Source organism: Podarcis vaucheri (genome assembly GCF_965113315.1).
Source record: "Podarcis vaucheri genome assembly, chromosome: 7".
NCBI lineage: Eukaryota > Metazoa > Chordata > Lepidosauria > Squamata > Lacertidae > Podarcis > Podarcis vaucheri.
The window spans coordinates 7,746,043-7,762,443 of record NC_138765.1 but is presented as its reverse complement, the minus strand read 5'-3'; the positions used below and the strand labels follow the sequence as shown (position 1 = coordinate 7,762,443).

The 16,401-nt window shown below is 52.2% G+C and overlaps 1 protein-coding gene across 9 annotated transcripts in view; it reads right to left on the bottom strand.

The window, feature by feature from the left end:
- The window catches only part of RYR1 (ryanodine receptor 1), a 223,963-nt gene that overhangs the window by 2,383 nt on the left and 205,179 nt on the right, over nt 1–16,401 (bottom strand). For all 9 annotated transcript variants that reach the window (XM_082230909.1, XM_082230913.1, XM_082230914.1 and 6 more), the window contains 12 exons: nt 13,326–13,396; nt 12,704–12,908; nt 10,753–10,839; nt 8,943–9,343; nt 7,604–7,646; nt 7,344–7,474; nt 7,110–7,170; nt 5,333–5,479; nt 4,392–4,526; nt 3,051–3,207; nt 2,876–2,940; nt 1,543–1,643 (listed from right to left, as the gene is read on the bottom strand). In XM_082230909.1, the coding sequence (XP_082087035.1) occupies nt 1,543–1,643; nt 2,876–2,940; nt 3,051–3,207; nt 4,392–4,526; nt 5,333–5,479; nt 7,110–7,170; nt 7,344–7,474; nt 7,604–7,646; nt 8,943–9,343; nt 10,753–10,839; nt 12,704–12,908; nt 13,326–13,396 (1,604 nt within the window). The remainder of the gene's footprint in view (nt 1–1,542; nt 1,644–2,875; nt 2,941–3,050; nt 3,208–4,391; nt 4,527–5,332; nt 5,480–7,109; nt 7,171–7,343; nt 7,475–7,603; nt 7,647–8,942; nt 9,344–10,752; nt 10,840–12,703; nt 12,909–13,325; nt 13,397–16,401) is intronic.

Here is a 16,401-nt window from a genome sequence, read left to right as displayed (position 1 = left end):
TTGCATGCAAGACTTTTCTTGACCAGCATAGAGAAGGGGGTGCTGGGGGGGGGGAGGATAATTTGCCAGTACGCTTCCTGTGCTCCCCGTTGCAGCTTCCCTCACCCCTTGCAAGGGCAGCTGCTGGGTGGTGTGACGCCCGTCCCCATTCTGCTTGCCAAACAAATGTTCCTGGTTCTTCCCACGCACGATATGCAAGTTCACACAGGTGTAGCCATCACTTGATGGGTGCAACGTCAAGGGATGTGTTGCACATATGAAATACCTGTGGCAGGTGGCTTCTGTACCATCTCAAGCACAACTCTTCTCTCTCTCTGTGTGTGTGTGTGTGTATGTGTGGTCGGGGCATTCCATGAGACACACCTGCATGTGTGAAATTTCCCTTTAAAACAGCCCCCAGCCCCCCATGCTTATCACATTATGCCTGTCAAGGAGAACCAGAACTGCAGCTTCTGAGCTCTGACTAGGGAGGTAAGAAGGCTTCATTCTCCATTGCACGCTGTGCTGGTCACAGCTGTAGCAAAACTTCCACTGCAGTTTATCTTCTGCCCAGTGGCGTAGCGTGGGTTGTCAGCACCCGGGGCAAGGCAAGTAATTTGCGCCCCCTAACCCGTGGATTTTAGCAGGGGGCAGAGAGCTGCGAGTGCGAGCGCGCCCCCCCACATGTTGCGCCCAGTGCGGCCGCCCCCCCTGCACCCCCCACGCTACGCCACTGCTTCTGCCAAAAACTATGTTATTTATCTTGTGGCGAAATTAGGTAATTTGTGAAACTGAAATAATAAATTGTGTTGTAATTGTGGACGATAACTATGCGTGACTGCTAGTTTGTGCATAAAGGGGTAAAGGACCGTAGAATTGTATCGCTAGATAGAATCAGCTAAGTCACATCCCTACACTTCCAGAGAGGGAGGAAGTGAAGCCTTTCTACTTCCTCTCTCTCTCTCTCTCTCTCTCTGCATTATGTAATCCATTAAAAAGGATGTACGTGAGCTTGCTATCCAAGAATATTCTGCCTGCGTTTCTTCTTGCGGCTGCATGGAACGCTGCATGTATCAGACCTATGAATCTGTAAGTAAAGCATTTAAAACTTACTTAGCAGTATGTGGTCTGTTGCAAGTGAAAGGGATAGAAAGAGGGGAGCATTGCAAATGGGATAAGAAAGGTCTAACAACTTCTATTCCTACCACTTTTCTGTGCTGCTTATATTTGTGAGTTGAATACTCTGCTCCTGGGGCTCCTTGCATTTTGAATCCAGGCCCCCAGCTATTTCTTTTAGCTGTTCACCCATGCCTGGGTCCACAGGGATTTATATTTTCTCCACAGTTATTCCACCCCATTAATTGCAATGCGTAGGATACTCAACACAAACAGAGCATGGGAAATGCAACCGATTGCACAATGTGGATTGAAGGCAACAACAACTAGCTCGATGTCTGTTCTGGACATGGGATGAATCAGTGAACATTGAAGAGAATTTCCCCTCCCGCTTCCAGTTTGGTTGGAATCTCCTGAACATCCCCGCTTCCCCAGCCAGCTGCTCACATGTAATTTGCCAAGTTGTGCTCCTCCAGCGTGTGGGTCTCAAAGCCGTGCGGCGTCGTGTCAAAATAGTCGCTGCCGATTCCACAGATGAAACATTTGGTCTGCCAGGATGGAAGCAACAGTGTGAGAAGACAGTTGAAGGCAAAGAGGGAGCTAGGGTCCCTCCACAATGGGTCAAGCCAACCCCAACCCCAACTGAAGCCACAGAATCACAGAATCCGAGAGTTGGAAGGGATCCTGAGGATCCTGTAGCCCAGCACCCCACAATCCGGGAATGTGCAACTGTCCCTTATGGGGATCAAACCTGTGACCTTGTGCTATCAGCACCATGCTCTAACCCGGGGTGGCCAGCTCTCAAGAGACTGTGATCTACTTTCAGAATTAAAAACTGGCAGTGATCTACTCCAGTTTTTTGGGGTTCAGCTCAATTTTGGGGGGTTAAAAAAACTTTTTGGGGGGAGGAAGTTCCGTTTTTGGGGAACAAAGGCAAGGGACAAAGGGGTACAGTCACTCACAAAAAGATTGCTATGGATCAAAACAGCAGCACAGAGGAAGCTCTGTCTTCCCTTGCCGAAATCATACAACAGGGCGGGGCAGGAGTCAGTTTTAGCCATGCTAAGGGAGCCAGATATCGACCGCAATCTACCAAAACCTCGTGGGGATCTACCAATAGATTGTGATCCACCTGTTGGACATCCCTGCTCTAACTCATGGGTAGACAAACTAAGGCCCGGGGGCCGGATCTAGCCCAATCGCCTTCTAAATCCAGCCCGCGGACGATCAGCGTGTTTTTTACATGAGTAGAATTTGTTCTTTTATTTAAAATGCATCTCTGGGTTATTTGTGGGGCATAGGAATTGGTTCATTTCCTCCCCCCAAAAAAATATAGTCTGGCCCCCCACAAGGTCTGAGAGATGGTGGACTGGCCCCCTGCTGAAAAAGTTTGCTGACCCCTGCTCTAACCAGCTGAGCTGTCCTTCTATGTTTCCATGCATCAAATCCCTCCCTCCCGCAGTGTGAAGATTATCAGGAGTCCCCAGAGTTAACTAGGTCTGTGTTCCCTCCCAGGGGACCCTCCTTTTCACCTTTGCTAAAAAGAAAAGGCATTTTACTTTTGGAGATATATGCAGTTTATATACTTAGGTAAAGTATATTTATGTCATGGCTGGTTTGCGTGGATTCCCCAGTCCCTCCCCACAAAATACCTGGTCACGGGCCAGGGAGCCTCCCTGATAGACAACCTCGTCTGTGACAACTTTCTGATTGAAGCTGCCGGCTCGCCCCCCCCCCCCATGGCTGGGAATGGAGGAGAGGAAGAAGGAGACCAGCTTACCTCCATGTCCTCCTTCACCTGCTCCTGCTGGTCTCTCAGCTCCCCAAAGGCGTCAATGATCAAACCTGGTGGACAGGAAGTCACAAAGGTAGGAAGACAGAGTTCAGGAGCGCTGGCGCAGACTCCGCCCCACACCCCCATGGGACATAATAACCATGACCCGCACGGGACCTACCTTGGATGATGGCCAGCAGGATGACGATGACAAAGAAGAAGAAGGTGATGTCGAAGATGACGCGGTAAAGCTCGTACTCGTCACCTGCCGGGTCCTCGATCTCGTCACCGATGCCCCCGCCAGCACGCACCCCCACGTACATGTGAAACAGGTAACACTGTGGAGGAGAGGAGGGAAGAGGGAGGGAGAGGCTCAGGGGGCGTTGCATACACAAGGCTTCTTCAGCATCATTTCTTTCACATATAATTTTTTATTAAATTTTCTGTTTTACAATTTAAAGCACTCATTTAAACATCCTTAAAACACCCTTCTTCTCTTTCCATGGTTCATTTTGCATATCATAAATCCCTGCATATTTTACAGAAACTATACCATTCAGCACTCTATTATTACATCCATCATAACTTATTCACACGGTTGAATTTATCTTAATAAAGTGTTTTCAGCCGTACACTGTTATTTACCATATATTTCATAAATGGTTTCCAATCTTCTCTAAACCTATGTTCTTCTTGTTCTCTATGTTAAGTCTGCAAGCTGCGCATATTCTGTCAGCTTAAGCTGCCACACTTCTTTGGTTAGGACCTCGCTCGTTTTCCCTTTGGGGGCTAACAGAACATGGGCCGCAGTAGTGGCATACATAAATAACCTTTTTTTGACACCTGAGGGTTTCAGTTTGAATTATCCCCAACAGAAAAGACCCTGGTTTTTTTTGAGAAAGTACTTTTAAACACCCCCCCCCCCAATTCATTATGGATCATTTCCCAATACTCTTTTACCCTTTCACAAGTCCACCACATATGAAAGAATGTTCCCTAAGAGGCAGCATTTCTGACAGTGTCACCTTGGCAACATGGAAAACTATCTTACACTTTCCTCTCTGCTGGGTACTAATGGAGGAGTTGTCTCATATGAATCCGCCCCCCTTCCAATCTGGCATTTCCAGAAAGACTTGAACGCCCAGGATCTGTTTCTTAAACATTAAGTACTGGCTCCTCCCCACTTGGGGACAGTGGCAGTCTGACGTTCACCCTGCTCTTGCAACAAGAGATGTGTGGACACTGAGACGCTCTTCGCACCCCCCGCTTGAGCTTCCCTGAACATTCTTGCCCTCCCAAATTTCGCCGGCTTTAGGAAAAAGTCAGCGGCATCTGTTGGGAGTCAAAATGGTTCTCCTATTGTATCAGCAGCCTGTTGCACCTGCTGGACCAGAAGTGATGGCAGAGCCCAGGGAACGTGGGCGGTCGCCGTAGGAAGCAAAGCCACTTTCCAACAGATTTAAGCCCTTTTTTTTGGGGGGGGGGGACAAAGCCAAAAAAGCACGGGGAGCCTCTGTCTTACCGTCATCATGTCGTCACATTTCATATCAGGCTCATCTTCGTCCTCGCTCTTGTTGTAGAACTTGCGGAAAAAGTTGAAGGCGACCACGGTGTAGAGGTAGACGACCACGGCCAAGAGCCCCACCGTCATTAGAAGCTGGGGGAGAAAGAGGTCACACGTGTGAGAGGAGGTCCATGATCATGCAGCAAATGACGTCCCAGATGTCATACTGGTTGGACACAGAGGAGTGGTGGGAGGAACCAGGTGGGGGACCCCCAAGGGAAGAAGGTTCAGAGCCCGGGGAGTGGTGGTAGGGCAAGGATGAGTGGTCAGAGGGAGAAGAGGGAGCAGACTAAGGGGAGGAGGTGTCAGAAGCAGAAGAGGTAACAGGGCTTAGTGAGCGGGAAGAGGTGGTGGCAGAGAGCAGTCCAGAAGTAGAGGCAGAAGCAGAGGCTGGAGAGGAGGGAGGAGTTTGGATTGGATTTGATATCCCGCCTTTCACTCCCCTTAAGGAGTCTCAAAGCGGCTAACATTCTCCTTTCCCTTCCTCCCCCACAACAAACACTCTGTGAGGTGAGTGGGAGGGGCAAGAAGCAGAGCTGAGTCAGGCTGGTGAAGAAGTCAGGGAGTCTCCCTCTCCTGCTGCAATCAGCTCTGCTCCCCGCTACTGTCCCAGAACCAGGAGAGGCATGAAGTGCGAGGAGCAAAGGCAGGTACATAGGTGTAGTCTCAGATTGCTTGGGAAGGACTCAGGTGAGGAGGAGACTTAGGCAGCTGTGGGGAGGGTGGGGACTTTCAGTCTTAATGGTTGTGTAATCGGCTTTTCCAGATGTGAAACCCAAATTTTGGCATTGCACAGTATATAAATAAAAAACAGTGAGGAAGGCGAAGGGGTGGGAGGGGTGCATACCATGAGCCAGGGTGGCCCCCCATTTGATGTGAGCGCCCCACAGCCCCGCTACCTGTTTGCCGTTGTGGGTGACGGACGAGAGGATGGTCCTTAGGGTCTTGACGCCCATGGCGATGTCCAGGAGGTGGGAGGCGAAGAAGAAGTTGTTGTAGTGGCCGAGAACGGACATCACCATGTACCAGAAGAGGTACAGGAAGGACTGCAAGGGGGAGAGACACGGATGGGTTGAGACAGAGGCAGGATGGAGAGCGAGGGCATAGTGGGACGCCCATGCTGGGAGAAAGGGGTGGAAGGTTTTGATGCCGTCCTCTCAGCTTAGCAGATGCAGGGCTGCAGCATCAGATGGCTCCCAGCCCACCAGCCACCCCACCAGCCACTCCTACTCTACTGCCAGTTCACGAGGCAAAAGATGATCACAGGTGAGTACCATCCACTAAGAATAGGGCTTGGAAGGATGCCCCACTCAGGGTGGGGTGGGATTTGGCCTGTGTTCTCCTCACTTGCTAATCTCCGACCTGAAAACCTACCGCTGACCAGGACTTTACTTGGTAGGGTGGGGGGTATTGTTTTGGTTCATTACAATGGTACGCATTTTTGTGTTTTTATATTGTAAACTGCTCTGTGATCTTCGGATGAAGGATCATAAACAAACAAACAAACGGTCGATCCTGCCCAGCCAAATACACGTTCAGAACTCCACAACACCTGAGTCAACTAGATTAGTTTTATTCTGATTCAGTTATTCTGGTTTTCAAGCAATTTAGACACCTGGGCACTTTTTGTTTCTGCAGAAGGAAACGGGCAGTAGACGCAGGGGTGGAGGAAGGGGGTGCGTCGCCCCAGGTGTCACCACTGAGGGGAGTGACAAAATGGCAGGCAGCACTCACCGCAGGGCCTGCAGTGCACCAGAACCACGTGTCTCTCCTGGGAGTGACACAGTGGCTCGGGCGCCCGCAGGCTCCGTGCTGCCTCAAAAGGTCTGCCCGCCGCCTCCCCCCCAGCTGTAGGGTGGCTGAGTGGGAAGAGGCAGGTAGACTCCTCAGATTCCCTGCCAAGCACCCTGCCCCGGCTTGCCCCGCCCCTGCGGGTGGCTGGCCACACCCCCGCAAGTGGCTGGCCATGCCCCTGGGCACAGGGCACACGCCCCAGGCGGGATAGAGAGGCGTATGCAGCCTTTTCATTGCAAGTATGAGGTCTAGAATCTCTGCTTCTGTCTTTTTAGAGGAGAACTATGATTCTCTATGGGACGAGGGTGGCGCTGTGGGTTAAACCACAGAGCCTAGGACTTGCCGATCGGAAGGTCGGCGGTTCGAATCCCTGCATCGGGGTGAGCTCCCGTTGTTCGGTCCCAGCTCCTGCCCACCTAGCAGTTCAAAAGTACACCAGTGCAAGTAGATAAATAGGTACCACTCTGGTGGGAAGGTAAACAACGTTTCCATGCACTGCTCTGGTTCGCCAGAAGCAGCTTAGTCATGCTGGCCACATGACCCGGAAGCTGTACGCCGGTTCCCTCGGCCAATAAAGCAAGATGAGCGCCGCAAGCCCAGAGTCGGGCACGACTGAACCTAATGGTCAGGGGTCCCTTTACCTTTACCTTTAGGATTCTCTGGGCACTGAATTATGTTGAACTGTCTTAGATGTAGAGACAGGGAATCCCCCTTGCAGGCGAAGCCCTCGCATCTCCCCCTGCTTACAGTGGGGATTGTGCTGGTCTGAATGGCATCCCTCCCCTTTAGCCAGTGTTTGCCAGGCTGTGGCACCAATTGGCATAAATATTGAACAGTTGAACCTCCCGCCCCCCAGTCCTCTAACTGCATCTTCTCACTCACATTGTCAGTGAAGATCACTCCGAATTTCCAGACCTTGTACTTGATGTCAATAGAGGTAATCCTAGCAGAAGAGAAAGGGAGGATAAGGAGGAAGCTCTGTGCAAGTGTGCATGTAAATTCATACATTCTGTTTTTGCTACGTGCATCCCAAAGGGCCTGTCCACACTTCCCCTTGCCCCACGCTTAGGAAGCATAGGCCCAAGCAGCTTCGCCAGCTCTGCCCATCCTCCTCACCATGTTATGAGAGACGTGTCTGGCTCAGTTTTTTTCTCGTTCTGCGCTGTGATTTCCAGACTGGCCAGATCTATTCCCAGTAGTTCTGCAATTCTCTCTCGCCCGTAGATGTCACCGTATTTGTTTAGCACCTGGAGGGTTGGAGGGAGGGATGTGGTTAAGAAAAGATGGGCTCTCCATCTTGTTAACCACCCCTGCCTTAGATCAGGAGAGCGCGAGGCCTTTGCTTCCCTAGCCTAGACAATGGTGGAAGATCTCACCTTTCTCTTGATGAATTTGTCCCAGTAGTTGCTTGGGAATGACCTGGCAAGGGGAGAGAAGAGGGGGACAAAACCCATTAAGAATACCATTCGTTCCTCCTGCTCCGATGAATGCTCCCTAACCTGCCAGGGCCATTTCCCTCCCTCCCTCCCTCTGCAAAATCCACTTCTCCCCAAAAGCCCTTCCACCTGACCCTCTTCACTCAGCCAATCTTCTTCCCCTCCCCACTGTTTAACCAGCAACTCTGGACCTTCCTCCTCACTCGTCAGAATCATGTCTTGTTTCGTAAAGACTCCCAGCCTTCCAACCTGCTGCGTTGGCCCACTCAGCCCAGCTTTCTGTCTCTGTGAGTGGCCAGCTCAAGTAGGAAGCTCTCAAGCCTGGGTGCAAGGGCTGGCCTTCCCCTTATCCACAGCGCCCTCTCCGAACAAGGAGGCTTCCTTTTAGCTATCCGTGGCATAAGAGCCATCAACAGGCAATATCCCACCATGAGTTTTTGCCTGGCCCCTTTTCGCCTCTGCAAACTTGTCTGGCCACCGCCGCATCTTGTGATGGCAAATAAATAAATAAATAAATAAATAAATAAATATTTATTATTTATACCCTGCCCATCTGGCTGGCTTTCCTCAGCCACTCTGGGCATCTCCCAACAGAATATTAAAAGCACAATAAAACACCAAACATTAAAAACGTCCCTAAACAGGGCTGCCTTCAGATGTCTTCTAAATGTCAGATAGTTGTTTACAGTGGTGCCTCGGGTTACATACGCTTCAGGTTACACACGCTTCAGGTTACAGACTCCGCTAACCCAGAAATAGCACCTCGGGTTAAGAACTTTGCTTCAGGATGAGAACAGAAATCGTGCTCCGGCGGCGCGGCAGCAGCAGGAGGCCCCATTAGCTAAAGTGGTGCTTCAGGTTAAGACCAGTTTCAGGTTAAGAATGGACCTCCGGAACAAATTAAGTACTTAACCTGAGGTACCACTGTATTTCCTTGACGTTTGACGGAAGGGCGTTCTACAGGCAGGGTGCCACTGCCAAGAAGGCCCTCTGCCTGGTTCCCTGTAACCTTACTTCTTGCAGGGAGGGAACTGCCAGGAGGCCCTCGGAGCTGGACCTCAGTGTCTGAGCTGAATGACAGGTGCCCTGTGCCAAGCGGTGCTGGCCTGTCCAGAACCTCCTTGCCAGTTGGTTTTGCCCTATTGCCCTGAGGAGGGTTTAGCCCAGCTGCACTCTGGGAAGCCCTCTCCCCTCTTTCTGAACCTTTAGGAGGCGGGGCTGTTGCCCAGAGGGGGAGGAGCCACCGCTTAGCCCCTCCCCTCCCCACAGATGGACTCACGGAGCATTGAGCACCAGGCGGTCCCACTGTCCCTTGATGTCGTCGTCCTCCGGCTGCTCCGTGATGTAGAGGCCATCAAACTCCAGCTTCCGCGCCAGCTCCTTCTCGCGCTTGAAGATGACCAGCGGCACCTTCAGGCAGTTGTAGCCGATGATGCAGAGGAAAGCCACCAGCGTGTGGAAGATGGACAGGAACTGCAAGGCTGGCTGCATGTAGCCCGTGCTCTCCTCCAGGAAGAAGTAGACCACGCTGTCTTCGTCGTCCTCATCCCCGTTGCCGTTCCCGTCCCCGCCGTCGTCGTCCCCGCCACCAAAGCCAGAGCCGCCTCCAGAGCCCGCCTCCAGATCCCCATCGAATCCGGAGCCCTCAAACTCCTCCTCGCCGGGAGGGGTGTCGGAAACCTGGGAATGGCAAGAGAGGAGGAGGAGGAGGTTGGGATGGAAAGTTGCGACCCTAGAGCCGGGAAGGTCTCAGGCTTACAGCTTAGCCACCAGGTCAGGGCTGGGGGACCTTTCTTCAGCCTGAAGGTCATGTTCCCTTCTGGGTCAGAGGCAGGGTCAGAGGCAAAAGTTGGTGGAGCAAAGGATGCAAGCTTTGCCTTCATGTGACAGGCTAGTTTCTGCCCACATTGTCAAATGCCCCTCTCTGGCACTGTGATGGCCTGGGATTCAGACTCGGAGGCTGAACTTGAGGAATCCCAGTCTGCACAGGAGTCCCCGCCTCCAGAACCAGCTGTGCCGGGGCTGGGGCATGAGCCTGAAGGGTCCTCACCTGTGCTGGATCCTCAGGTGCAGGCATCAGCTGAGTCTGCTCTGGCTCCTGAGGTGATGGAGGACCCATTGCCTGCAGGTGCTCCACTCTCAGCCCCGTCAGGGGAAGCTGGGGTTGCCTCTGGGTCCGGTAACCCTCCAGCCTCTCCTGAGCTGCAGAGGCTCAGGGCAGAGAGGCGGAGGGAACTAAGTTCCCGCAGGAGGAGGGCTCGCCTCCAGGCCAGGAGAGGCAAGTCACCAGAGGATCGGGGGGGGGGGGGCCCTATGCCTCAGGGCAGATAAAAGCCGGCCAGCCCCAGTCCCAAGCTGCGGGAGCAACGTTGTTGGTTGCTAGTCCCTGCCTGAGCCCTGTCCTGCTTTCCTGCCTGAGCCCCTGACCCGCCCTGTCTCCCTGCTTGCATGCCTGTTCCTGACTTCACCCGGCTCCCTGCCCTGCACCCAGCTTCAGCTACTACGGACTGCCTCCTCGTTGCACCTTTGACCACGGACCGGACTTGGACCTCGCCTCTCGGGTAACCCACAGGACCAGCACAGGCACCCAGGCAAGAAAGGGGCACAAGCTGAGTCCAAGGACACGATCCAGCCGGGGGGGGGGAGCACTTGGGGTGCAAAGCAGGGCCAGAGAGGGGTGTGGGATGGGGAATGTGCCAAAACCAGAGAGAGAGAGAGGTCTATGGGGGACACATTTGCCCTGCAGGTCTGAGGGTCCCTACCTTGGCAAGAGTTCTTGGTTTCCAACCATTTGCTGTGCCCAGTTGTTTTGGATCCCAGGATGATTTGTTACTGTTGTGGTGGCTATTAAAATTTATTATGCACCGTACACCCTTGGGGAAGGTTGCAACTATTTAAAATATGGCATGAAAAACCTACAGTGGGGGGGGGGAATATGTCATTGCGCACAACCTGCTTTCTCCCACTTGTGCACTTCCCAAACTGCAGCCTGGATCCGTCCTCTGGCCTGCATTAACTTGTCAGACTGATTCTCCTCTTGAATCCAGGGTGCCCCATCTGTCCCTTGGCAGATCTCCAGACCTACTTACCTTATAGAAGAGCAAAATGAAGTTGATAGCAAAGGCCAGGAAGAGGGCGAGGAAGCGGAGATTGTAGAAATTCCTGGACAGGTAATTCTGCAGAGAGGGTGGATAAGAGGAGAAGAACAATGTGGGGGCGCATGTCCTTAGGAACATCGGGAAAGCCCTGCTAGACCAGGCCAAAGGGCCACAAAGACCTCCCCAAGCAGCTGGTATTCAGAAGCAGACGGACTGCGGAAGCAGAACATCCCTGTGCCTAGCAACCACGGACAGTCTCCATTAATTGGTCCAACCACCCTTTGAAAACATTCAAGTTGATGGCCATTGCCATATGGTTGTGGGAGGAGAGTCCATAGTTCAACTCTACAGTGGGTGAAAAACCGCCTCCTTTGTGGCGCTGTGGGTTAAACCACAGAGCCTAGGACTTGCCGATCAGAAGGTCAGCGGTTCGAATCCCCGCGACGGGGTGAGCTCCCGTTGCTCGGTCCCTGCTCCTGCCAACCTAGCAGTTCGAAAGCATGTCAAAGTGTAAGTAGGTAAATAGGTACTGCTCCGGAGGGAAGGTAAACGGCGTTTCCGTGCGCTGCTCTGGTTCGCCAGAAGCGGCTTAGTCATGCTGGCCACATGAACTTGAAGCTGTACACTGGCTCCCTTGGCCAATAAAGCGAGATGAGCACCGCAACCCCAGTTGTCCACGACTAGACCTAATGGTCAGGGGTCCCTTTACCTTTGTCTGTCTCCCATGGTTCAGCTCCAATGGATGGTCCCACCGGGTTTTAGCATTATGACACAGGGAGGAAAACGCCCCCACCTTCTCTACATGACGCATACAGTGGTACCCCGCAAGACGAACACCTCGCGAGACGAAAAACTCGCAAAACGAAAGGTTTTTTCGTTTTCGAGTTGCCTCGCAAGACGAATTTCCCTATGGGCTTGCTTCGCAAAACGAAGCTTGCCCCGGGGACAGCGGGTCTTCTCTTTTGAAGCAAGGGGCGGCGGGGAGAAGCGATCTTCTCCCCGCAGCCCCAGGTCCGGGGACAGCGGGAAGCGCTTCCCGCTGTCCCCGGACCTCTTTTGAAGCAAGGGGCTGCGGGGAGATCGCTTCTCCCCACCGCCCCTTGCTTCAAAAGAGGTCCGGGGACAGCAGGAAGCGCAGCGCTTCTTCCCCGCTGCCCCCGGACCTCTTTTGAAGCAAGGGGCTGTGGGGAGATCGCTTCTCCCGGTGCTCCGAAGCCGGGCGGGGGGGCGGGAACACTTGCCCCCGCCAACTGGCTTCGGAACGGTGCTCCGAAGCCGGGCGGGGGGGAGGGAACACCTGCCCCCACCGCCCGGCTTCGGAACGCTGCTCCGAAGCTGGGCGGGGGGGCGGGAACACCTTCTGAAGGCGGGCGGGGGGGGCGAAAGTCTTTGCTCCCCCCTGCCTGCCTGTCCCGGAGGGCTTTTGAAGGCAGGCGGGGGGGAGCAAAGACTTTCGCCCCCCGCCCGCCTTCAGAAGAGGTCCAGGACCTCTTCTGAAGGCTGGCGGGGGGCAAAAGTCTTTGTCCCCCCTGCCTGCCTTCCCAGGGGCTTTTAAATCGCCCCGGACAGTGGAGAAGTCCTCCGCTGTCCCGGGGCGATTTTAAAATGCCGCCCGGCAGCATTTTAAGATCGCCCGGACAGCGGAGAAGTCCTCCGCTGTCCCGGGGTTTTTTAAAATGCTGGGGGTGGGAAGAAAAGCCCTTGTCCCCCCCCCCAGCCTTCAGAAGAGGTCCGGGGACAGACTGTCCCCGGACCTGGTCTGAAGGCGGTTTCCCTAGGAACGCATTAATTGATTTTCAATGCATTCCTATAGGAAACCGTGCATCGCAAGACAAAAAACTCGCAAGACGAAGAGACTTGCGGAACGAATTAATTTCGTCTTGCGAGGCACCACTGTAATTCAGAAACGTGGAGCCCAAATGTCTCTGGTTATCTCCCTTACCAGGAACTTTGTCCTCTGGATCTCCAGCTCGTTCCAAAACTCCGAGCCTCCTTCCTCTGCCTGCTTTTTGTCCCTCTGGGCCACCTTCTTCTTCTGCTTGGCTGGTGGCTCCTCCTCCTTTTTGGGCTTCTCCTCCTCCTCTTCCTTCTCCTCCTCCTTCTTCTCTTCTTCCTCCTCCTTTGCTGCCTTCTCTCCATTTTCAGCACTGGGAGGGACAAGGGGGGAGGTGGAGAGAAAACTTGAAAGACACACCACCTTTGCCATCCTGTATTTGAACCCTGTATTCGAACCCCTCTCCAGCTGAAATGGGCCACACACCATGGGAAGCCAATGCGTTGCCCCCCTCAATGTTGTTGTACTTCAACTCCCATCAGCCCCATCCACATGGCCAGCAGCAAAGGATGATGGGAGCTGGAGTGCAGCAACATCTGGAGTTCACCGCGCTGGTTTCCGTATTTTTGAGACCTTGAGGGATGGCAACTGGCTGCTTTTAAAAGTAAACATAAAGGGCTAAGGTTTTCAGGGACATCCTGCCCCCAGCACCACCCCTCTGGTTTTCTCCCCTGCAAGCCCCAGCTTAATCCAGAGTGTGCAATCCACTTTCACCAAGCATGACACTCACTCAGCTTTCTCTGGTTCCACGGGAGGCTCCTCAATCTTCTCCGGCTCTGCTTCCCCTTCCTCTCCTTCCACCTAGAGAGTCACAAGAAGATGGGTTGGTGAGCGAATTGGTGCCACAAGGCGGCTGGGAGCAAAACGAGTTTGTGGGCATCATAGCTGCACGCAGGGGGGTTTATTGCATGCCAGTGAGCAGCAGGGACCAAGGGCTATCTCCAGCTAAGTCCTACTTGGAGAAAACCCATTGAAAGTAATGGACCTGTTTATATATTGTGGGTGAAACTCCTCAGAGGGACTTAAGAGCGACAGTTTTGCGAGATGGAAAGAGCGATGTTATCTATGAAGGCGATGATATATGGAAACCATCTCGATTTGAGGAATGGAAGAACGGAAAATTCACACAGGATTATTATTATTATTATTGGTGTTTATCGGCTTAAGGAGACTATCAGAAGAGATCATAAAGAAAAAAGAGAAAATATATAAACAAGATGTGATGTGGAAACAGCAAGATAAGACTGGATAGAATTATGAACTCTGTTTGGACTGATTTGGACATTAACGCAGTAGCAAGAAGATGATCAGAATCCCCCTTCGGATCTTGAAATATGGGTCCCCCCAACAAAATTTAAAATTCGGCTTTGTAATTCGGAATTTATGTGATGTGATTTAATTTGATTTGATTGGCCGGTTAATAAAAAATATTTTAAAAAAGAAAAAAGAAAGAAAAAAAGAAAGTAATGGACCTAAGTTAGCCAGGTCCATTAATTGCAGTGGTGCTGGAACGCTTCAACAGTTTGACTCCCCCCCCCCACAAAGGTGCAGTCCTCCATCGCCTCCCAGGACAGATGGATATCAACTCAGATTCAATTAACACTAACTTCAGATGGAGCGCCACATTTGGCATTGGGAAAGAATTCTGCACCTGAAATGCAGAGAAGGGAGCTAAAGCAGAATAACTTGCAATGCAACCCGGACGAAGATGCACGAGTTTGTGAGCAGGGCTGGATTTTTCCTTTTCTTTAAAAAAGTTACTATTAAAGCCACTTCCACAATGAAGAAAAGGAGGTGGGGTTGCGGGCATCACACCCCTTCCCTCCATTCGCGGGGGGCTGGCCCCAGCCCCCGCGATACCTAAGGGAATCCCCGCCCGTGTCATACCCCGGGCCAGCCAATCAGCTGGCTCTGGGGATGCGGCCTCGGCTATTTAAACCTGCCGCAGCTGAGGCTCCTACTCTTTCCCCCCTCTCCTGCAGCTGACCGGTTTCCCCGCCCATCCCATCGCCTTTCTTAGGATAGGTTCTCTGACGTTGCTATGAACTTCGGTTGGTCGCTGTCAAGGGGCCTGGTAGGAATTTTCCCCAAATGGCAGATTGGCTCCAGCCATTTGGTTTTCGCCTACCTCGTAGCAAACCGTCACAACTCTTCGGTATTGGCGGTTAGGCATTGGTAGGGGGTACTGTCCTATTGTTATGCAAATGAAGGGGGGAAGGAGCACCATCACCAAGCAAGGGTAGTCTGGTAAAGGATTCCGGGTGGGGGGGGGCTTGTCCTAAGCCTAAGGAGGTGTGGGCCCACGGCACCCCCCCATGCGGTGACATCAGAGGGAGCTCCTAGTTGACGTGCCTCAACAGGACTCCTCCCTCTGGTGATTAACCCTTCCGGCCTCTAGCTGCTTAATAGTTAGGACCAATGTCTAAGCCAATACTGCTCAATTCCTGTAATCAATAAAGTTGTGGCCTAATTTGACCCATTAACCTGAATTCTTGTGTCCTGTGTTCTTGTGTCCTGTGTTTCTTCGGGGGAGGCGGGAACTAGCCACGCAAGAGCATCTAGCTGCTAAGGCACAGCAATACCAAACACAAATAATACAAGGTGATTTCAAACACCCCCTTTTGTTTGAACAAAGAAATGTGGATGGAACTCAGGAGTCCTGAATCCCAACCTGCCCTCACATCCCCTCCAGACTCGGAGAAAGAACAAAAGAACTCTGAACCGCGGAGCTAAAATCCCCACACGATAATGAAAGTGGGTTGGAGAACTGAATCTCAAAATTCAGGCACGTCCAAATTTCAAAGGATGGATGAGTTTCAGTTCTCAGGTGCAACCTTGTTCGGATTTCTCCTCCAAACATGGGGCTTAACTACACTTTCACTAGCCCCACTGCCTTCTCCCAGGGAAAACTGCTCTTTAGTGCTCAATCGAAGTAAACAGCAATTCAGTTGTTCTGATTTATCACTAAAGAGTGGGTTTTCTCTTGAAAGGGAGTGAAGCAAGGGTGTGTTATTGGCTTGTTTCGTTTTTGTAATGTATTTTGTGTTTTCATTTTGAATCTTTGTTTTAAACAACTCTGAGATTACAGATGAAGAGCGGTATACAAATTTTAAAAATAATGATCATTCTGCAGTGCGTCTCCTATACAGTGGTACCTCTAGTTACGAACTTAATTCATTCCGGAGGTCCGTTCTTAACCCGAAACTGTTCTTAACTAGAGGCATGCTTTCGCTAATGGGGCCTCTTGCTGCTGCTGCGCCGCCAGCACACGATTTCTGTTCTCATTCTGGGGCAAAGTTCTCAACTCGAGGTAACTCTTCCAGGTTAGCGGAGTTTGTAACCTGAAGCGTTTGTAACCTGAAGCGTTTGTAACTTAAGGTACCACTGTACAGTCATACCTCGGGTTACAGATGCTTCAGGTTGCGTTTTTTTCAGGTTACGGACGTGCTGAAACCTGGAAGTACCGGAAAGGGTTACTTCCGGGTTTCGGCTGTCGTGCATGCGCAGAAGCGCCAAATTGCAACCTGCGTGTGCACGGACGTGCCGCTGTGGGTTGCGAATGCTTCAGGTTGCGAATGTGCTTCCCGCATGGATCACGTTCGCAACCTGAGCGTCCACTGTACTTAATTGCTGACATTACCCCTTGGTTCACTTTAGATCGGGGTAGCCAACATGGCGGTGGCGTTAGACTCCAAATCCCATCACTCACAGATGCAGTTCCTCCAGGCATCATACCTCCCCACTCTCTGGGCCCTGCCCACCCCCTAAGCCTTGTTTCCTCCTAGAGAGACCCTAGGAATTCCCAC